This window comes from Mizuhopecten yessoensis, unplaced genomic scaffold, assembly GCF_002113885.1.
Source record: "Mizuhopecten yessoensis strain PY_sf001 unplaced genomic scaffold, ASM211388v2 scaffold11097, whole genome shotgun sequence".
In the NCBI taxonomy this organism is placed as follows: domain Eukaryota; kingdom Metazoa; phylum Mollusca; class Bivalvia; order Pectinida; family Pectinidae; genus Mizuhopecten; species Mizuhopecten yessoensis.
In genome coordinates, this window is record NW_018408878.1 from 473493 (window position 1) to 496897 (window position 23405).

Genomic DNA, 23405 nt, shown 5'->3' on the forward strand with positions numbered 1-23405 from the left:
TCTCCTAAAATAAAGTGTGCAAAGGGGAGCAACTCTCCAAATTTAAAAAAATCAGTTCTAAGTCAAACATTGCATTGAGACCTGGTGGCTGTCATTTAATGAATTTAACAATAAATAAAACTAATGACTTTCCTTCGTGTAATCAACCTTTGACAAAAATGAACTTGAACAAAGTACATAATATAACAACCACATGACATTTTGTGTATGGAGGATCTGTCATAAGTTTCCCTTCATATTAGATTTATGATACAAGTTTTGGATTTTTCACGTTTGCGAGCGTCTGGCGAGCAAATATGAAAAATCCAAAACGAGTATCAGATCTAATATGAAGGGAAACAAATGAAAAATCCTTTTTGTCATATAATGCAAATAAACTGTTAACTGTGATCTGAAACGATTATTTTACACTTGGCCGCCTCTGAAAACGATGAAAATTGTGTCCCCTTTACCATGACGTGACGTCACATTGATAGTTCCTATTCGATTGTGACGTCATTTCCGGAGTGATATTACACACTTTGCATAAACATAATTTATGTGACGGCTTTACGACACTGCATAACACAGTATTCATATGACAAACAGGGATATAAAACATGCATTGTCAAGATATTGTGGAAAACTAAAAAACACAAAAGCCCCAAAAAGGGTAGGTAAACATAGACTTAAAGAATCTGTCACCCCCTTTGGCGTGAAATAGGGTTTTCTCACATACTTCACAGGGTGATCCCGTTGTTGCTAGGGAAAAGATAACTCTATCTTACACGGGGTAGGGAAAGACAGCTGACACGCGCTATGACGTCATAATAACAGATTGTCAACGTGACGTCATTTTATTGTGTCCGTGATGTCATACAACTGTTGTGAATGGGAATCATCCATCTCAACCCTAGGGCTTTGGGATTTGCCGAAAGAATAAGAGTGATGTTTATTCCGACTGGAATTTGTTTATTTGAATGTATGTATGTGAGAAAAATAATCAAACATGGGTCTGTTCCATAGACAAGGATATCTCAACCCTCGTGTAAGAGTTTGGCTGGCCAGAACTTGGCAAGCCTCATGCTGACCAGCCAGACTCTTCTACTCGGATTGAGATATCCCTGTCCACGGAACAGTCCCATGTAAGATTGTATCAATCTCAACCAAAAGGGAGAAAATTCTTGAGTTGCAAAACTTCTACTTCTAAATGGTACTGACCAACTTCAACAATTTGAAGATAAAATGTCAGACGAGGGGTGAAACGTGGAAAGAGAGTGGTTTTAAAAGATACGAGATGGTCTAATTTGCGTTTGAAAGGTGACGGTAGAGGGCTGATTTGGGAATAATTCCGTTGTGGGGCTCGAAATAATGTCAGGTGGGAGTTTATTCCACTCGGGTATAGTTCGAGGGAAGAATGATGCCTTTCTGGTCTAGGTTTTTGAGTGGGGAATTTGATACGAAAACTGGTGGTTTGTTCGGGATTTTCTAACTGTAGGGATTAATCTGTCTGATTTTACGATAGCGACTTTCTGGTTTACAATGTTATGAAGCATGGTCAGACGAGCATCTCTACGTCTATCTGCTAGAGGGCGCCGCTTTAGGTGGTCCAACATTTCTGACACACTGGAGGTACGATGGTTGTACCTGTGCTTATTGAGCACATAGCGCGCTGCCCTTCGCTGGACCATTTCCAACTTGTCAATATTTGTTTGGGTGTGAGGGTCCCATACTGTACAGGCATACTCAAGTGATGGTCGAACTAATGATTTGTATGCCTGTACTTTGGCTGATGTTGAGCCAATTTTAAGATTTCGTCTTAAAAAGCCTAGCGTAGAATTTGCTTTTGGGCAGATAGTATTTATATGTGAATCCCATTTAAGGTCAGATGATAGTGTTACACCCAGATACTTGGCCTGACTAAGATGTTCCAGTATGTGTCCATGTAAAGTATAATTATGGACTATTGGAGTTTTGTTTTTAGTCACCGACAACACATTGCATTTGTTTGGGTGGAAGATCATTTTCCATGTATTTTCCCAGAGCGCTAGTTTGTCAAGATCTTTTTGAAGTGTTTCAGCATCACTGTTTGACTTGATAACTAGATATGCAATAGTGTCGTCTGCAAATAAACGGATTGTAGCATTTAGACCCACAGGGATATCGTTTATAAAGTAAAGAAATAAACTGGGTCCCAAAACTGACCCCTGGGGTACCCCGGAATGGACATCGACAAAATCAGACTTCTCCCCTTCAACTACTACTGTCTGAGTTCTACCAAGTGATTGGAAACTTAAGAATCTTTCCCCCCGAGGTTTGAGATTTCAAAACTTACCTCAAAGGGGTGAATAATTATTTGTTCTTACCCTGTTGACCCTATCATGTACATATAATGCAATGTTAACAGTACAGACCAATGCATTGTTGACATAACATTATTTTATTGTTGACAAGAGATTATACAATTGTTATGAATGGTGGGAATCCCTCACCCTGTCTCAACCCCATCCTCAATATCCAGGGGTTATGCTCATACATGATCTATTGTATGTACGCTCTCTGCACCCCTGGAATATGTCATAGCAAAATTGAAGGCACGAAGATAGCTGTTTGATTGGTCTCATGTAAAAAAAAAAAGACCAATCGCTAGGCTGATACCTGCACGTCCTTTGAAGATAACAAAGGGACGACACCCGACTTCAAAGTTAATCAATTTTTACCATTACACGACCACAGGATTCTTTTGATGTACATCAAAGGATCGAACTAGTCTTCTTGTCTCATCAACAAGGTGTTGCACACTGAGCCTTCAATTTTGCTATGACATATTCCAGGGGTGCAGAGAGCGTAAGTGAGCGTAGCCCCTGGATATCGAGGATGTCTCAACCCTAGCGTGAAACAAGGATACATCACACAAGTAAAAGTATGGATACCCCCGTCTAGGGCAAGACAAAATATAGAACCTATAACTCCTCTGTTATGCTGACCGAGAGCCTCAACCTGACGATAACATTTTATTTTTTTATTTAGCATGATCATGAGGCTTTGCTGAGTGCTAAACTCCAAAAATTGTACCCCAAGGACTAAGATTTCATCATTTACACCACCAAGAAGATAGATTCTATTCGTCTTCATTTACACTTTTTGTGTTAGGCTGCAAAACGTGAAAACATGATGGTGACATTTTCATAATAATAGCATGTGTAAGAAGTTACCAAAGGTGTTAAAGAGAGATTTAGGTAGGCACAGTAGTCTAGTGGAAGGACGCCGGGCTCGTGACTGAAGGGTCATGGGTTCGAATCACGGCATAGCACTGTGTTGTATTTTTTAACAAGAAACTTTATTTCTTTTTTTCTAGTCTACATAGCTGTAACTGATTACGTGGTTGGGCAGTGCTGACATTGTTGAATGCTAGCTGTGAACGCCTAAATGGCAGCACCGGCTGTACATGTATGCTCCCCAGGGAGTTGAGATGGATATTGGCTGGTTGCAAAGGCCCAATAACCATGGATAATAATTTGTGAACGGATTTAAGACGATCTATGTTTTGATATAGCGGTATATAAGAACCTCAAAATATTATTATCTATTATTAATATGTTTTCCTATCAGGCGTGTGAGAAATATCAATTACCTGATTCTGGTCGCTAGGTCTTGTGATGTCATCGCCATATTGACTGAGTAGAGAGTCTGACCCGTAGCTACTGAAAACAGAATGACAAACAGCTGTAAAAAGTATCAGTAAGTCTTAACCTGTAGACGAAATTCAAATCAAAGTTGAAAATTATCTATCCTTAAACTTAAGTTTAGTAAACAAGAATTTTTCTAACACTTTATAATGTGTAAACAATGATTTTTAGAAAGGTATTTTGAAGCTTGCTGATACTCACCTCCCTAATAAGGAATCAAATGTGACGACAGCATTGTCCCTCTCCAGGGCCAGGACTAGACAGGGGCCAGAGGTCAACAGGGGAACCTATACAATAAGATAAAAGGTCAAAGGTCATCTTCACATTGCCCTGGTCTCCAGGCCCAGGGCTAGAGCAAGTAATAAGAGTCAAAATCAAACTGACTTCATCTGTCTCTACTTTAACTGTTTACAGGCTCGTAAAATTAATTACCTGTAACCTAGCGAGGTTAGATTATCTCAGTCAAGGGCTAAGATTCTGTAGCATTGTGTCTCAGTTGGGATTTTACTGAATTTTAGCCTGCGACTAAGATAACGTGATCTTGCTCTGTCACAAGTTTTTCTTCTCGCACCTTTTAGTTAAAAAAAGTATTCAATTAGGCTATAGTCTACAAGTATCCAGGGCCTCAAATAAGGTGTCTGACATCCTGCTACCACTAGCCCTCCACCACTGTGTCGCAGGTTCGAGACCTATGAGGGGCAGTCGCCAGGTACTGGCCATTGGTCGGTGTTTTTTTCTCCGGGAACTCCGGTTTTCCTCCACCACCAAAGTCTGGCACGCCCTTAAATGACCCTAGCTGTTAATAGGAGGTAACACACAAACAAACCTAACCTTGAACAAATATGGTATTGTCACCACTAAAGCCACAATTGAATGATTCTGCATAAATTCCGGAGTCCGTCCTCACAAAGAGAGACACCTATATCTCACAGTGTACAATATATTTTGTCTACAACATCAGGAATCTCACAACAGCAAAACACTACATGTGAAATGCCTGTCAGTCGTGTCCGAAAACTGCATGTTTAATGTTAAATTTAGTTTTCTGTGAAGAAATTAAAACCATTTTGCAAAAAAAACAGTCAAATAAATGTTCAAGAGTTTGACTTTAAAATGAAACCTGTCTAATCTGACACATTGTAGGACACCATTTTGACCAGATTAGACAGGTTATCAGAAAACATAGGTGTTCGTTTATAGTCTTTTTTACAAATGGGAAATGTTTTTTTTAAAGTATGGCAGATATATCAGGATGTCAGAATACTAAGGGACCAGAATAGACAGTAAATCAAAATACATTGTCTGAAACAAGGGAATGCGTAAAGGAAATCCACTTGGGCATCCCAAAATACTCCAGGGGCTACGCTCACTTTCGCTCTCCGCACCCCTGAATATGTCATAGCAAAATTGAAGGCTCAGCGCGCGCTGCTTTGTAGATGAGACGAGAAGATGAGTTTGATCCTTTGATGTACATCAAACAAATTTCCCGGTAGTGCAGCGTTAAAATTTACTTGCTTTGAAATCGGGTGTTGCTTCTTGTTAATCTTCTTAGGACAGGTATCTGCCTAGCAATTGGTCAGGTTTCTTTATAACTACCTGAGACCAATCAAATACCTAGTCACGTGCCTTCAATTTTACTATGACATATTCCAGGGGTGCAGAGAGTGAAAGTGAGCGCATACACTGGAGTATCGACGATGCCACTTGTGTAACATTGCAACATTATTTATACATACCTGTTGGAAGCTGCCAGCGTGTATAACGTGGAGGTAGTGCTCCGCCTGTTTCTGTGTAAACCACAACATCCTCGCACCCACAATCTCATACCTGTCAACATCAGACACAACAAATTTATTTTTTTTGAAAACCAAAACGCTCTAAGACATGTTTCCTCAAAAGAGGACAAAAAGGACAAAGGAAATTAATCACTTGTAAAATTATTTTTCCACAATTTGGAAATGAGCATAAATATCTTGATCAATTCAAAAATAATTCACAAGTTTTTAAATGAGAAGAAATAATCTGTACGTACCCGTTTGCCAGGAGACCGTCTATGACGTCGGCGTAGCCACACTTCTTCCTCCCCTTGGGCCGGACTAGACCAGGCTTTAATACAACGCATGTTGTCTGTAACAGTAGCTGGTGCATGGAATCTGAAACAAAGGCAAAATATGCAAGGTGCAATGAAGAGGCAGAAACTGGTTTAAATACATTACTTAGGCAAATGGCTTTAATACATGTATGAATGTCAGTGATATAATGATAAATGTATGCATACTCTTGTCATATCTGGTCATAATGCGTAACAACATTTTCAGCATTCTTGTGACAACAAGAAATATTACAAAATCTACCTATATGCCTAAATTAATAATATTTGATAGTAGTAGTAATTCTAGTTAACCCTCAATACCTCTTCGCTAGTCAAAATAGCATGTTTGGATTTTTTGCCAAGTGACAGCAAATATTTCCTTTTGTGCTATTGACTACCTGACTTGAGATAGTCATTTCTGATATTTTTATTTCAGATCCAGCCATATATCTGGTCATGTTGCTGAACAATAACCTGCTCAGGTTAAAATTTCAACCTGGTCATGGGCCGAATTATCAGGTGAGACGAGATGAAATCTGGTCTGTTGACAAGTTTGTGTAAACATACCTGTGAGACTGTCATCGCCAACGACGTGTTTTTCATGCACCAAAAGTTCTCTCTCTTCGTGAAACTTCAACGCTATTGTCAGATCCTCAGCTGGACACTGAATCTAAAACAGGGAACGTTGGACCAAATTTTAAAATAAATCTTAATTCTCTTGATGATACATTTTTACACTTGTAAGTCTTTTTCCTCAAACTTGTACAGTCTTATAATTTCTTGTATTTCAAATTTATTTTTTGAAGATCAGACCAGTCATTTAATTGAAGTTAAATCTTGTGAACAATAAAGACAGGTAGTTAAATATAAATCTTAATTCAGTTTATAGTGAAAGTGAAAAAATTTAAGTAATACTTTTTATACAAAACCATAATTTTATGATTTTTATATATATATCAATATTTGCTTTTTATACAAAACTATAAATTTATGAAAGTTTTACTAATATTTAACTTTTATACAAAACCAGAATTCTATGGAAATTTAATCAATATTGCACTTTATACAAAACAATAATTTTATTAAATTCTTCATTAATATTTACTTTTTATACAAAACCATAATTTCAAGAATTATTTTTATTAATATAGACGGATGAAGACCACGTTACCTCTTCGTCCTGGAGGCTTGGAATGGCTGTACAACAAAGGCCCTCGGGAAAGAAACACTTCTGTTCTGTTACAGCCGTCAGGTAATCTTTGGATGCTGTAGGTCAAAGGTTATAGCAAATATGATATTGTTTATTCCATTTCTACAACCAAAATATTTTCTTGCTTGGAAGAAATTAAATTTTCACTCTTTGAATTATTTTAGTGCAAATATTTAAAATGATCCCTTATACAATGTAGGTGTAAACACTGTATTATGAAAAAATGTTCATCGCAATATAACTTCCAACTTTTTAGCCCCCCCCCCCCCCATGATGAGGGTGAATTTACCCTGACAACGAATCAAAATTACATATATAGTCAGTACATGTGAAGGGTAAAAAAGATGTTTTCAGGGTAAATATGGAGTTATCCAGTCAAGGGCACATGTTGATTGGGGGAAAGTTTCCTGTTATATTAGACACTGATGTTTTTACTTCAAATTCCTATTCCACACATTCTTCTGCATGATCACAATTTGTTAATAAATCAATATATTGCTTGAATAATTCTGTTTTCTTCATTAATGCAAATATTTTTCAAATATTTCAATTCTTTTTATAGATTCAGTTCCTCATGATAATCTGCTATTCAAAGCATAACCGTTCAATTTTAGAAACATTAAGGGCGCTAGTTATACATAGTATTTGTTTTAATCTGGGGGCAGATTTCTATCCACTTCTACCATTTCTATACCTATTAAAATTAAACTCCATTCTACCATAGCACTTTGTATAGAACATCAGTCTGTATGAATATCCACAGCTTATATTAACATTACCATGGAAAGCGTTGAGTACGGGGTCCGCCCCAAACACGCCCCTCCAGTAGAACTGACTGAGTCGTCTGGCTCCCTGAGGGTCCATTGGCCCCAACAAGTCAAGTAGGTACTTCACCGCATTCTCTCGTTCCAGAGTGAGGCACACACAGGGGCCGGAGGTTAAGTAGGTCAAATGTTTTTCCAACAAATCTTCGTCCTGGAACATAACATGTGTATCCCATTGGTATGTATAGAAACAACAGGACTGATCAGTTTGCACTTTAAGTATTACAAAATTTTATAGAACTTGATGTTACACAAAAGTAGTAGTGTTAGTCATCTCTTTCTCGCACCTCAGACAGAGATATCCCACGTCATACCCCATGCTAGATTTTTCTATCTCGTCCGATCTGTCTTGTACCTTTACGTGACATTTCGTGGAATTTTTACACTGCGATGTATTCATCCGTGCGTAAACTGCTTGAAATTGACAATTTGAATTATAAATGTTCTGTTTTGTCGTTATATGTATAGCTTTGATGTTGCTAGATATTTGATGTTGTAGATAAAATATAATCTACACTGTGAAATATCTATGTAAGGATGGACTACATTTTTACGCGGAAGCATTCAGATGTAGCTTAAGTAGTGAGGAGGTAATTATCATTTGAGGCCCAAGGCGGGATACTTGTAGTTTTTAGCAAAACTGAATAGTTCTTTTCGAACTAAAAGGTGCGAGAAAAAAATCAATTACCTGTAACTGAGCAAGATATGGTTATCTCGGTCGAGGGTTAAGATTCTGTAACAAAATCCCAACCAAGGCTTAAGCCGAGGTTGGGATGTTACAGAATCTTAACCCGAGATTTTATTAGTGTTGTACCATCAACCTACCATGTCTGTCCTGTCCACTAGAGACGCTGCCTGACCTCTATCAAGTACACACTGGCGGAGTGCTGAGATGTGGAATTTCTCCTGCACAATCTTTTTGAGAATTTTCGATAAATGTCTGCGGACAGCACGTGGTTTGATAAGGAGGAAGGTTGTGAATGGCTGAGGTTCTCGCTGCATCAGGTCAAAAATAGATTCCCTTGTCATAGACGAACCTCTGTAAGACAAAAACACACGATAAAGAGTTAAAAGACATTCAGCTAGTCTTATCTAGCGACCATCTGTCTATAGCTTCAATCTGTCTATAATAATCACCTGTCTATAATAATCACCTGTCTATATCAATCCTCTGTCTATATCACCCATCTGTCTATAATTATTATGAGAAGTTCTTTTTACACAACCAATAACATTTTCTATGTGACGTTTCAATGACTAGTACGATATGTACACTGTCACCTTCATCAGACAAATGACCAGTGGAGTGTATGCACAGTGTTAACAAAGGGTAGCTGAATTGAGTCATTTCAGTATATATATAACAACTATTGTACATACGTTTCCAGCGTAGCCGAAATCGACATCGATTATATGGACAACTCGTACACATTTTACACCTTTATGTGAATACGGTTCATTGGTCATTTGTCTGATGAAGGTGACACTGTACATCTGTACATATCGTACTAGTCATCGAAACGTCACATAGAACATTTTATTGGTTGTGTAAAAAGAACTTCTCATAATCCATACTTACCAACCTGAAGGAAATGTTTAAAAACATCTGTCTATAACTTTATAGTTAACACATACATAACAACCACAAGTCTTATTATAGTCTATATCTACCACCTGTCTATAACAACCTGTGTAAACTAGAAAATGTCTGTAAGACATAAATCCCCCCGCTCATTATTGGGACGGGACGCGACAGGACGCGATAGGATGGGACGGACATGGGCAACATTATATGCACCCCCATTTCATGGCGGGGGCATAAAAATACAAATTGTGTAAATCTATGACGTGTCTAAAGCTAATACTTGTGCAAAGCGTCCTCGGTTGTAATCATGGCTGGTCAGATCAAACATAAACATAAGTGACATGAATGCTTCGGTGACTACTACCCACCGTTCCCTGTCTCTGCCCTGAGGGAAGTGTCGAACACTGGGTAGGTACGGCAGGAGTGACCTTGACCGAGGGTCGGCAAACAGCTCACGATCGGTGTAGAAGGAGCGGGCGAATGAGTACGCCTCCTCGGCTGTTTGGGACATGAGATAATCTACGTGGTCACCCTGTGGAGTCTGGGACAAGTTGTTAATGACCGACTTTAGTTTCTCAAACCCATTAATACCTCGCAGGACTAGAACAAGTGCAGGTTCTGAAACATCGAAAGTATCATGGTAAACGTTCATTAACATTTTTTTATACAAATATTATTTTAACTGGTGTTTCCCAACTTCTTATCCAAAATTCTTGAAAAAGCTGAAAAAGGTACGTTATACGATAGGTAAACCTCAAATTTAAAGAAGCATGCAAGACCTTCATGGCCAGTTTGTGCGAAAGTTTATCTTTACTAATAGTATCAACAAGACACACTTTTGTGCTCAATCCATATTCCACCACATCTAGATAAAGGCCATAACTGTCTTTATATACAATGCAGTATACAAGGTTTGATTTCAGTATGCTACAATCTGTCAGTGTCATTCCAGGAGTTTCTCACATACAATTTGGCAACTTAAGTGACTTTGTATTAGCATGGACAGATAGTCTGCAAACGAAAGAAGAAGGCTGATATAGTCAAAGCCTGTTGTCTTATTCTTTTGTCAATACTGTTCTAATATCTTCTTTAATGTTAACTTATATGTTTGTATTATATATGTACTGTCAATAAAATACTTTTGAAAACCATAGTCTGCAAACCTATAATTTCCTTCGGTAGATATTACTGGGGACTAATAATTTATCATCCATTTGAGTAAGAAATGTTTTTTGTTAACTAATTCATCTTTAACTCATATGAACAGTCAAACCTGTGTTTATACAACAGTGGGAAATCAAAAACACTTATTTACCCCTGTGACTTTGAATATGGGTAAAGGTCATTCTTCATTTGAACAAACTTGGTAACCTATGATCCCAGCATGTAACTAGCCATTTACATTATTGGACTTAAGGTTTAATTCAGAAGAAGTTGGTTAAATTTTGGTTTTAAACATATTTGAACCCTGTGTTCTTGAATATAGGTCAAGGTCATTCATTTGAACAAAGTTGGTTCGGTAGTGTGGCGCATGATTCACTCCAACATATCGTTAGCGACAAAAATTCAAAAAATGAAAATGCATGCATTTCCAGTCTTCATATCTACTTGTGGTGTCATTTTTGAACATTCTTCCTCTGTCTTGCTCAAGGCTAACTCACCATCTGTAAGTGTGTGTATGTTTTTCTTCCACTGGCGGTCCCCGACTTCGTAGGGAGTGACCTCCTTGGCCTGGGATAGGGTCAGGGAGGGCACCCACTTGACACCCAGCAGTTCAAAGCCCTCACTCAGGGGGAGGGTGATGGGCGTCTTACTGAACGGCACCATGTTCAGAAGTTGACCTGGAGGGACACAAATCAACCAGAAATGTAACAACAAAGCTTTTATAACTACTTAATAATTTACAAGAACATTTCTGTTCTGATTTAAATGGTTTTCAACTCCTTATTTCAGAAAGCTACACCTTTACATAACTGCTGTATATATATACATATACTGTGTCACATAAATACGAAGGAAATGGGTATATAGAAATGTCAACCTTAAATTTTCTCTCATTTCCCTGTGTGTTTGATAGAGCCATCCAGGGTAGGTAGGAAAGGGGTGTAGGAAATTTCTATCTTACACCCAATTTCTTGTGATGTGACGTCACAATGGCTCGACAGTGACGTGACGTCACAAATTTGTAACTCTCCGATGCCACAATGCAGAAAAGGCATTGTGATGAAATAAAAAACCTTTTACGATATATTTACCGTACACATTAGAAAGATATGATTAATTTTCCTGTTCAAACTCTGTTTACAAATATGGGATATGCTAAATACAAATAGAAGTTTATCTTGGGCCATTGAATTCAAGCTTAAAGTTTTGTTTACACATGAGGTTGTTTGAGCGTGATCAAACAAATTTTCCCTGATATCATATATTGGTAACATGTTGTATAATTCCCAATTCATTGTGTCTGTGCAGTAAAATTCCCAATAAAAAAAGGCACCGGCCCTTTAGAAAAAAAAGCAGAAAAATCACTGTATGGAGGTCTGTTTTTCTGTATTTATAGTCCGACTTACCGACGAGGAGGCCACAACTCTTGAGGTTACTGTGGCCCAGTATGAGGAGGACCACGATCTCCTCCATCTCGGGGTTAGTATAAAGCTTGGGTACCACAAAGCTGGGGTTTACACTGATCTCATAGTCGACACACTATAAACACATAAAAGTTGAGCTAGGTCACATTATCAATGGAGATGTACAATGTCAAATTCAGCATCCGCACCCTGCATTCTGTAAAACGACCCCAGCTGAATCACTGACACAAGTATGATCCATGTACAGCGTAAAATCTATCATACAAGTCCCGAGTCCTACACTCATAGAATTTGTAATTGGACTCCAATAGAATTTCTGGAATCTATACTTTAATTCAACATCGTGGGAGTCATTGGTTTTACTAATACTGTTGAAAATGACTCACGAAAATAAATTCTATATTGATCAGTGCATGTAGCACTTACAGCTACCCATATATGGACTGACAATTCTTCGTAATTTGATAATTAAATTTTTAAGGAAGCAGGGAAGTCACTGAAGCTAAAAATGTAGGTCAATTTCAGGAGGTATCCACAACATATATGTTCAGTAAAAGCGTCCCAACTGCATCTTTGATGCAAGCATTTCCCTGTAGTACTTAATATAGTAACCCAGATATTGACTGGACATTTCTTTTTAAAGTGATTCAAGAGGAATAATATAAAGGAACTCAATGAAACGTTAAATGTAGGTAAAATTCAGCATCCACAATATGTGTTCAGTAGAGAGACCTTCTAGCTGCATCATTAATGAAAGATGATAGAGAATGTACAACGGAGAGCCACTAAGTTTCTACCTGGATTTAAAGAAATCTCCTACAAAGAACGTTTAGAAAAATTAAAACTACTTACACTAAAACACTGAAGAACTAGAGGTGATTTGATTAACGTTTTCAAGATTGTGAAGAGGAAGTTTGATGAGAAAGTCACGTCAGACATATTTGTCTACGATAATAACGAAAGAACACGAGGACATAAATTTAAGCTGTATAAACAACGATGTAGTACAGAGCTAAGGAAAAACTCGTTCACGTTTAGGGTAGTTGATATCTGGAACGGTCTACCGGAATCGGTTATAAATATAGAAACCACGAAGGACTTTGAGATCCTGTTGAATAACCATCTGAAGGACACTATTTACAATAATTACTGATAATGACTTTTAAAATAACTCTTTTGGGAAAGTTTATATATGTTAACCAGTGACAATATAATATTTTTATACTATGTTTTGTGATATGGACTTAGAGTCTTTCAGCCTGTGTCCATTATTATTATTTATTATTTTTAAATCAATATTCATTAATAAAAAAAAAAAAAAAAAAAGTAAATAAATAAAATAAACATGGGTGTTATATATATACCTTGCTAAGTTCTCCCCCAAGGAGAGCCTGCAGTCCGTCAGAGTACCGTGCCGCGTGGAACAGCTGTTTAGAGTTGAGGGGAAAGTCGACTGTCTTTTGTATTGTACCTGCCATGGAGATTTTAAGGTCATCAGAATTAAAAGAGACACCTTTTATTCTATCCCTTGGATTAAATTCAACAGTTTTAAAAAAAGTCACAGCTTTTACAAGACTTGGTTGGAAATTTAACACGCTATAACTTTTGACTTTGAGTGACCTAATTGCAGTGCAATGCACTTATTTGACCTTTGACCTTACAGTGATGATCCCAATGCATTCCACATCTCCTGAGGGGGGATGCAGGTATACTTCTACTTTCATCAAAATATCTTTTAAAGGACTATGTATGGTTTGGGCCTTTTTTGGCCCCCAAATGCATCAAAATTCAAAACCTTTAAATGAACTTTGAAATGACTCTTTCTTTTATTTCAAATTCTTCCCAAACACTGTCATGAAAATATTTATTTGTATTTCTAATTATTGTTGCCATGGTATCAAGTTCAAAATTGCATAAATTAGAAAAAAATGAATATTCAGTGAATTTTGCCAATATTTGCATAGTTTTTCTCCTGGAAACTGAAGAGTGCATGCTTGAACAAACTCAAAATCAAAGTATAATGTGAAGGCACCTGTAATACATCTTTAGGAGAAATATAAAGTTTGTTCAAGAGTGCGCTCTATGGTAACTAAGAGAAAAACTAGGCAAAAACCTGTCAAAATTTACTGAATATTCAAATTTCATTAATCTATGCAAATATTAACTGGTTACCATGGCAGCCATAATTGAAAACCTAAATAAATGTTTTCATAGTAGTACCAGGGAAGTATTCAAAATTAAAGAAACACTCATTTGAAAGGTATATCGAAGATTTTTAATTCTGATGGATTTGGGGGCCAAAAAAGGCCCAAACCATACATAGTCCTTTCAAAACTTCTGGCCCAAACAACATTACATTAGAAGACCCAGTACTACATAGTACAGTATACAGGGATATTTTTGCCAAAATTTTCACCCTTCGATGGTAAAATCCTTTTCCGCTCAATATTAAATTTGCCCTTCACATCTAATTACTATGTCTATTGTGTTGTTATGTTGTTTACAAAAGTTCACTATAATGATAAATTCACCCTCATTACAAAAAATGCGAAAATTAAACTGCAAATGCTCAAACATTTCCTGGTATACAGTAGTACAATACGTGTCCTCGAGACATGTATATAGAGGATATTTAATGGTGTCTTCAGGAATAACAAATCTATTTCACCAGTGTGGCTAATATTAAGATATTTTTCACAAGCACTACCTAAGGATGCTTCCAGTCGAATATGGCCGATATCCATCTCTTAGTTCCAGAGAAGATGTCGCTTAAAGCAACATATCATAATCTTGGCAACACGAGTGAAACATATATTTGTTTATAATACTGAAGACACCATTAAATTTTCTATTAATTATATAATTACACCTCTAAAGCATAAAACATGAAAAATGTAATGCATTAAAAAAGGGCTGGAATCAGAAGCATAATAATTTGATAGCGCCATATATTCTAATGACGTCAAGTTTGACAACAAGGCTGCACGCCATTTTGAATGCGATACTCCACACAATTCCGACGTTTTCTGCTATTTTCTGGTGTGATCGCTTATAAAACTGTTATTAATTGTATATTTATGTAAATGATTAAGTGTGTGTACCAAACATTTACCATAACAACCACTTATTCTACCGTCGCTTCATTTGAATCTGAACAAAAAATCGGTGCCTTTGAATGCAGCAAATAGAAGATACCGTTATGATTGGTCAATATCAAAAAGTGATATTTTTATACTGTGAAAATATCACAGTTTTATCAAGTTGATAGAATCCGATATTTCACTGGCAACAATGTAATAAATCATAAAACGCCTCCCAAATCGAGATCTTTATAGTGTAGACCTTACCCATGACTCCCTGGAGTGTCAGCTGTACCATACAGGCTTCTATCAGGCTGGCTGCGTGGTGGGCAGCATTCTCCTTATTCAACAGCAGTAGCGTACATGGCAGTCGGGCCTCAGTGTTCTTCTCCTGGGAACCGCGGACCTTTACAAATTCGGCCCCTTCCACCCCTTCAACAGACCCGGGACAGAAGATGGGGACAGCCTCACTCCCAATACCTAAATATAGAAGTTGTTTGTACTTTGTATGTGTGTATAAGATTTTAACAAAGTCAGTCCCTTCCACACTCAACGTTACAGACAGTCTTACTCTTAAAACCTAAATACACAAGAGATAAGGAATGCTTCTGAAAGTGGGGTGCAGCTTCAAGTTTCAGAATCAAGCACAGAATTAAAAGTAGTATTGGAACCCAAAAATATAAGTCTTTTTCTCCTAGCTGACAAACAGCTATATGGACAAGCCAAAGACCTAATGTATAGCCTCCTAAGATGCCCTGAACAAAACTAAGTTCAAAGGTCACTATGCTATACTCTGTTGTTACATTGAGCAAGAAGTGTAATGTGACATTCATGACTTTAACTCATTCACCCCTGAAATTCCATAATGTGCTATTCTAACCTTTGAGTTGGAAGAGTTTAAATGTGTCTTTAGGGGTGAATGAGTTTTAAGGATGTACACCTCTTAGAAATCAAAAAATTCCTGTAATGAACTTTTTTTTCTTATATGGATTTTTGGAAAAAGGAGATAATGGCATAGTAGAAAATGCAATAAAAAAAAAATATGTCCGTGTGTTCATTTTTGCGCTATGATTGGTCAAAGATACCAATTTAACACAATAGGTGATTTTAGGTGAATTTTCAGGTTTTGACCATTTGCAGAACAAATTCATACAATTTCTTCCAAGTTCGTTATCAGATATGTATGAATGTTTGTAGAATTGATAAAAATATTTTTTTCTGTTAAATTATGGAAGTAAAATTTCTTAATCTTATTCATTTTACTCAGAAATGCAGTTTTAGTTAATCCTTCCCCCTATTTTTTAATGAAAAAATACCCATTTTTCACCATTTTTTGCAGATTAAGTGCTTGATATAAAAAACATCCTGTATTAAACTTTTTTTAGTATTCAATGAATCAAAAGAAAATGTGTTTCTCTTTCTAAAAAAGCCACAAAAATGGGGGGATCGGTGTGCTTCTTTTTTTTGTCCCATTATTATTTGTGTTATTTTTCACCTTTTTCAGGGTCAAAAATCAAAAGTGCTTCAGTTACCCTAATATGTAAAAAAATTACCAATAATATATAGCTTTCCACTTTTTGTGTTTATTATTTTAATCATATGGGACATTATAAAGTTATACAGCAAAATTTAACCTGCGACATGTTACAATGGTGACATAATGACAATTTAAGAGATCAATCTAGTGTCAAAAAAGGTGAAATTTTGCTATTTGTGAAGCGCAAGAAGTTCACATAAATACACTTTTACAAAATGGCCGCCAAATTGGTAATTTTTTTCCAATTCTTGTAAAAAACGTTCTACACACAACAGACATCTAGTTTTTTGACATGTTTTTCAGATGTGTATTTGCTATTAAACCTATCATAATTTGTTAAATATTACAAAAACCCGTTACACCAGATCAAAACGAGACTTGAACGTGACTGAAACCTCAGAAGAGTACGTCCTTAAGCAATAATAATTGATTTGCAGCGTTATTTTGGTGATAAGCATTAATCCCCACTATAGTTTGAAGAAAACAATACCTACCTAAAGAACAGGCTTTTTTAGGCGTTAATCTAGACCTCCTGATGCCCCTAATTTGGTAACCACGGCGCTGACAAGTCGCCATTACGATACCCATACACCTAGGTCCAACACTCGGGGATAGGACCAGAAAAATGTCACTCTTAGTTGTAGAGGTCAAGGTTGCTGGAGGTCGTCTGCTTGGCACAACTACGGGTTTATCGTCCTTTTCCCGGAATTCGTTAAATGTGACCTTCTTTCCTTTCCGTCCCTTGGGACTTCCGCTACGAAGGTGATCCTTTTTGGTATACGGTGTTCCAACATCTATAACGCCACCTGGCGGCACTCTACCACCAAACCAGCGTGTCAGTTCTATGTGTACGCGAGTTTGATTCCTTGGACAGAACAGTAAAGATTCGTCACGTGAACTCCCGCCATACAAAGCACACAAAGAATTGGGGTCGGTCCTACGAGCCAAGGATGGGTCCGAGGGTCCAACGGCGTCCAGCCAGATTGTCCTGCCAAATGTTCCCCTTATAGACACGGCCAGTACAGGTCCAATGTTATTGAGTACTTCCAGATCAGTCTTGGCCTCGGAATTGTCAGTCGGCACTGACGGTTTACCGGAGGCAAGGTTCAGAAGCGCGGGGGTCGGGTATAGCAATCGTACACCGGCCAGATCAAGACCCTCTTGCAGCACACGGTTAAATATACCCATAGTAGCACGTGGGTCCTGGAAAATCTTTTTATAAATAAGAGACATAGTATTCTGCGTGTCGTAATTCACGCCATCGTCGTTGAATGTGAGATCGGCGCTGGAGTCCTCGTTGTCAACGGTCTGGAAGAAGAAGCCGACGGAAGTATTAAACACTTTCTGTGCCGCACTTTGGTCAGGGTTTATCTGCATGAAGGTTGACAACGGTTTGTTGGTGATGTTTGGTAGGGGTGGGCGGTACACGTAGGAGGGGCTACCTGTCGCGGGGTCGACCTGTGACGACGGTACCTCCCCGGATACCAGATCCTGTAACCATGGACACACTGTATGGAGGGTGTTTGTGGACAGGAATTTGGCAAGGTGTCGTTGAAACGGTGAACTATCCTTCACTTCATCTTTAACCTGAAATAGGAAGACATGAAAATATAGGTTTAAGCAAAGTGTAAAATCATAAATTTTCGTGGGACATTAAATTTTGTTTATTTCGTGATCCTTAACAAAAATCCATGAAATTAAATCCCCACGGAAACATAAATTTGGTATGATATAGATAGGGGAAAATCAATAATCAGCAAAATATAATGTCCTTGAAACAGGCTACTATATGAAAACCACGAAATTTTAACCCCAGAAAATAAATTATTTTTTGGATTATTTTTGTATAGCAGTATACACTTAAGCTTGCTCCCTTTCTGTGAATGGCCATATATTCATCTTTGAACAATTTGAGTATAAACGCTTAGCACCTAAAGTTACAATTTCTGGGAGAGCTATAAACGGGAAATAGAGCCTGTATCGGAGTACATTTTTTTTTTTTTTAAATGAGGATGAAGGTATTCACTTTAAAATTCAACATTCTGTGTATGACAGTTCTCACATTTTAACATTCTTTAATGATGTTTCTCACCTTTGACTTTTTATGTTTGATGTGCTTGTGACGGAACTGTTGTGTCGGGGTAACAGCGACCACCAGAGCGTGCTGCTCATCCAGCCACAGCTGTTGTAGGCCCACCACATAGAAGGGCGGGGCGAGGTACTGGACTCCGCCCTCGTCGTCCTTAGCAGCTTGTGGCTGGAGGAAGTTGTAGTTGTCCGGCACATACGACATCAGCCAGGTCAACAGGACCGTGTAACTAGCCGACAGCCCAATACCTACAGGTACAACAAACCAGCACTTCAGAAGATAGTTTTCAACAGTTAAAAAAAAAAAAAATCTAAAAAAAACAACCTCATATTTTTACATAAAATGCTTTTTAAAAATTAGTTTGTCTTACAACTGTGTAGCAGCTGGTCAGTTTTGCAGGATGATGTTTTTTGCTAATTTTTAGGGTTTGTATATAATCACGAAACAAATGTCCTTGCAATTGCAATGCAGCATTATTACAGTGAACATAAGCAAGTATATTCCGTCTTTTCGTATTGCAGAGTTATCTGCTCTTGTGAACAGGTATTGATTGTTACGTCATTTGTTTGTGAGAGAAACGTCATAAATTTTTGAGAAAACGACGAAATGTTATCACACAAACTAATGACGTAACAATCAATACCTGCTCACAAGAGCAGATAACTCTGCAATACGAAAAGACGGAATATCATTATGTATACTCAAAAGATCTAGTAATGCGGCAAGTATGGTTGTTAGAAATAGATCCTATGTTTAATGAATTTGTACTTCTCACGGGAATCAGTTTACAGTTCAACAATGGATATACTGTTACTTGTCGTTACATATCTCTACATGTGTTTGAAAGTCGCCATGCATCCGGGGCAGTAAAACTAGATATTTCAATATGGAGAAATTCAATTTCCTTAAAAGTAAATATTGTGAAAGTATAGACCTGCGGAAATAACTGGCTATACCCAAATTTCTTGCTTTTTCACCAAAGGGATTTTAAAACTTTACGCATTAATGGATCAATGGATACTTCGGCTTTTCATCATTTCGCAAGATTTTTTTTGCACTCTTTGCTTGACAAAGGAAACAGATGTTTTTGAAAGCTTATAAAATAAGTTTCAGCCACACTGTTTGTCTTTAAAACAAACTTAACATTTATTTTCAAGAACCATTTTGAATATATATCAACAGTCTCTTCAACATGAATTTTCTGTTTTTAATAATCACCGAAGTATATCCTTATCCAAATAATTCTGATTTGATCAAACAATGTATAAGAACCTACCAGTGTCTACACTTTTACTCTTGCCGCGGTGCAGGATGATCTCGCCGTTACTGGACAGGTGTACAGTCAGCAGCAGACATTCCTGGTCAGGCTGCAGGACAGTCGGGAGACTGCGTGGGGCGGGCTCATACGAGACATCCTGATTTATTGAAAAAATGTATTAAAGATTCATGAAGAAAACATCACTATTTGAATATTTTGTCCTCTGAGTTAATATTGGATTTCCTCATTTCTCTGGCCAGGTACGTAATATTGGATTTATTTTGATGTCTGTAAATTTACATAAAAGTATGAAGTTTATCTTTACGAAGGCTGTTCCATATTAATTGTATGCGGGAGGAGGGAGGCACCTGTATTTATATCTTATGGTTTGTAGAGTTAAAACCAGATCTGTTTACCATTCCTGATATTAAATCCCTTTTAAGTAGGGTTGTCAAACCGAACAATTTTAGTAAACCGGTTACGCGAAAAATCTTTCGACCGAGTAACCGATTAATAGGTGAGTTTGTTAATCAAACAATAAACAACAATAGATACCTAGTAGGTTTAGCTATTGTTCTAATAAAAAAGAATTTACAATTAATATTTATCACATAATGCACTGTGTTATCCAGTGAATAAATCCATGTCATATTTTTTTGCGTATTAACCCATGTAATATGACCTATCAGCCCTGTGATTGGTTGTAAGTTTCAATTGTTTCAGTTGTGACGTCACGCCTAGGACGAGTACATGAAGTCACAGACTTGCACACTGGAGTCAAAATGGCGGCTTTTTACATTTCAAGGATGCATGAAAATTGTCGTTTTACACGAATAAATGCCACAAATCTTGATTTATATGTGATAAAAAGGATCTCACACTCGTTTTCATTTCGAAATTGGCAAAATTCTGACGGGGCGAAATTTTGACATTGTGAAAGTTTCACAGTATATAGTACTAGTATCTGGAATAGTAAAATTTGATTTTTGCAAAAATCAAATACCTTGAACTTATTACACCATATGATACACTTACAATATCAAACACCACAGGTGTAGTCTCAGCAGAGTCCTGTTTCCCACTGACGGAGGCCTGGGGACGAAGGGCGTTTAACCGTTTACACAGACGCACCCTTGCCTGTCGCTCAGACTCCCTCTGTTCTCTTTGTTTTCTATGGAGAAATATGAACATGTATCTTTATCATGGACTTAAATTTATATCACAACTGTATGGTCTTTTAACCCTTTCACCCCTATGTAACTTTAGTAGACTATACCATGTATTGATATGGATGAGTCCATTGTGATCTACAGTGGTGAAAGGGTTAAGCAGTAAATTGAAACATTTTTACCAAGCTGAATATTCTCAAGAAATTTAAGATAAAATTTTCTTCTCATTTGAGTTAAACTGATCGCAAGAACTTCATACGTATTAAAATTATGCGAAAAAAATAAAATGAGCGGACATTTTCATGTTTTACAGACTAGTACTAAAGGCCATTGCCTCATTGTGAGGGACAATCACTTTAACTTTGAATTTTTCATATGAAAAATAATAAAATTAGTAATCCAAATGATGAGGCAAAAAGGTCTCAATAATCAGAGATATGGTATATCATAATATAGTTTCATAGTTTTAAAGACCAAGCCTGGTGATATTTGCAGTCAGGTATTCAAATTTTACAGAAGAAACACCACTCAGATAGTTTCTATTGCAGCAAACTAGTAATGAAATTCTGGTAATAAACTTTCATAAATATTTTAATATTTATTTTAAAGTGATATCAAAGTTTTACTATTTACAAAAACAATGTACGTATTAAACGTGTCGCAACGTTTCAAGACTGACTGGTCGCTTTGTCAAGCTATTAATTTTACAGGAATAAATGTAACAAAATAAAATACTCCACACAATGTAACAACTACACACAGCTACTTAGGGTACAGTAAGCATGACATACTTGGCCTCTTCCATCTTGTTGCGTTTCTCCTTCTCTGCCTCCTCTTCCTGTCTTCTAGCCTCTGTCTCTGCATCCTGTGCCTCAGGGTGGGGGGTTGTGAGGCCGTCTCCCTGCCCGGGGGTCTTGGGCTTCATGTTTATAACCCTCTGGGGCTGGCGGGCATCCGTGTAGGTCCTGGGGTAAGGAAATAACAGTATTTAAAAAAAAAATTGACAATCTTTTGGTTTTAATTACATCTACCATGTATCTCACAAGGAGACTAGCAAAACATCAAACATGCCACAATATCTACCAAATAAATATGGTGTATAGATTTTGAAGTTGAGGTTAAATTTTGAATATATAAAATTTGCATTTTTCAATAGTGTTAATCTAAATTCAGTATCAGTTGATTAGCATGTTTGCCCTTGGTTTCTTATTTTTTTTTACTTAAAACTATATTTATTACTTATAAAAATGTACGCTATAAAATCCTTGTGAAGTACCTTGACAGCTGTGGTTTGTCGGGCAGTACCTCGGCAGTCACACCCTTGGAGGACAGATTTGTCTTGATCTTATTCCTGACATCCCTCCAACAGTCGGCAGACACCTCCTCCTCGTCACTCGAGTCTCTACAGTATATCAATATATATATCATATAGCTCTAATATGTCGACTGAGACCATATTTAGGATAAGACTGCATCAGGGATAATCCTGGACGGGGCAATTAACCCCTCAAAACTGAAATTGACCCCTCCATGTTCCAATTTTCTGTTAATTTTACATAGAATGACCCCTCTTAATTTTGATACTGACTCAAGATTGCTGGAAATGGCCCACTGCTCTTAAATTCCAGGATTTTAGGCCTGCTGCCTGTATGAAACAGACGGCATATGTATGTCATATACAGTAATGTACAATGAGCTCACAACATCAGGATCACGACAAGACCCGGTTACACATATGATACATTTACATGACAACAAAGCTCTCAACCTCCCGCTGATAAATGGAACAGACTCGACATATAAAATGACATATTTACATGACAACAAATTTTGGCTCTCAACTGCCTACTGACAACAGAACGAGATCCACATGTGACACATTTACATGACACCATAGCTCTCGACCTGACTCACAAGGAGACCAGACCCACATGTGTGTCACATTTACATGACACCATAGCTCTCGACCTGACTCACAAGGAGACCAGACCCACATGTGACACATTTACATGACAACATAAGCTCTCAACCTGACTCACAAGGAGACCAGACCCACATGTGACACATTTACATGACAACATAAGCTCTCAACCTGACTCACAAGGAGACCAGACCCACATGTGACACATTTACATGACAACATAAGCTCTCAACCTGACTCACAAGGAGACCAGACCCACATGTGACACATTTACATGACAACATAAGCTCTCAACCTGACTCACAAGGAGACCAGACCCACATGTGACACATTTACATGACAACATAAGCTCTCAACCTGACTCACAAGGAGACCAGACCCACA

At 37.5% G+C, this 23405-nt stretch overlaps 1 protein-coding gene across 1 annotated transcript in view; it reads right to left on the minus strand.

The window, feature by feature from the left end:
* The window catches only part of LOC110465662, a 62202-nt gene that overhangs the window by 24802 nt on the left and 13995 nt on the right, over positions 1–23405 (minus strand). Inside the window, exons 9-27 of the mRNA XM_021521620.1 lie at positions 22377–22502; positions 21892–22065; positions 20967–21102; positions 19950–20088; positions 18677–18921; positions 17079–18171; positions 15315–15527; positions 13332–13438; positions 11950–12082; positions 11041–11220; positions 9748–9997; positions 8620–8833; positions 7750–7945; positions 6932–7026; positions 6328–6430; positions 5701–5821; positions 5405–5495; positions 3870–3955; positions 3614–3683 (exon numbers count right to left, since the gene is read on the minus strand). Of these exons, the coding sequence (XP_021377295.1) occupies positions 3614–3683; positions 3870–3955; positions 5405–5495; positions 5701–5821; positions 6328–6430; positions 6932–7026; positions 7750–7945; positions 8620–8833; positions 9748–9997; positions 11041–11220; positions 11950–12082; positions 13332–13438; positions 15315–15527; positions 17079–18171; positions 18677–18921; positions 19950–20088; positions 20967–21102; positions 21892–22065; positions 22377–22502 (3772 nt within the window). The remainder of the gene's footprint in view (positions 1–3613; positions 3684–3869; positions 3956–5404; positions 5496–5700; positions 5822–6327; positions 6431–6931; positions 7027–7749; positions 7946–8619; positions 8834–9747; positions 9998–11040; positions 11221–11949; positions 12083–13331; positions 13439–15314; positions 15528–17078; positions 18172–18676; positions 18922–19949; positions 20089–20966; positions 21103–21891; positions 22066–22376; positions 22503–23405) is intronic.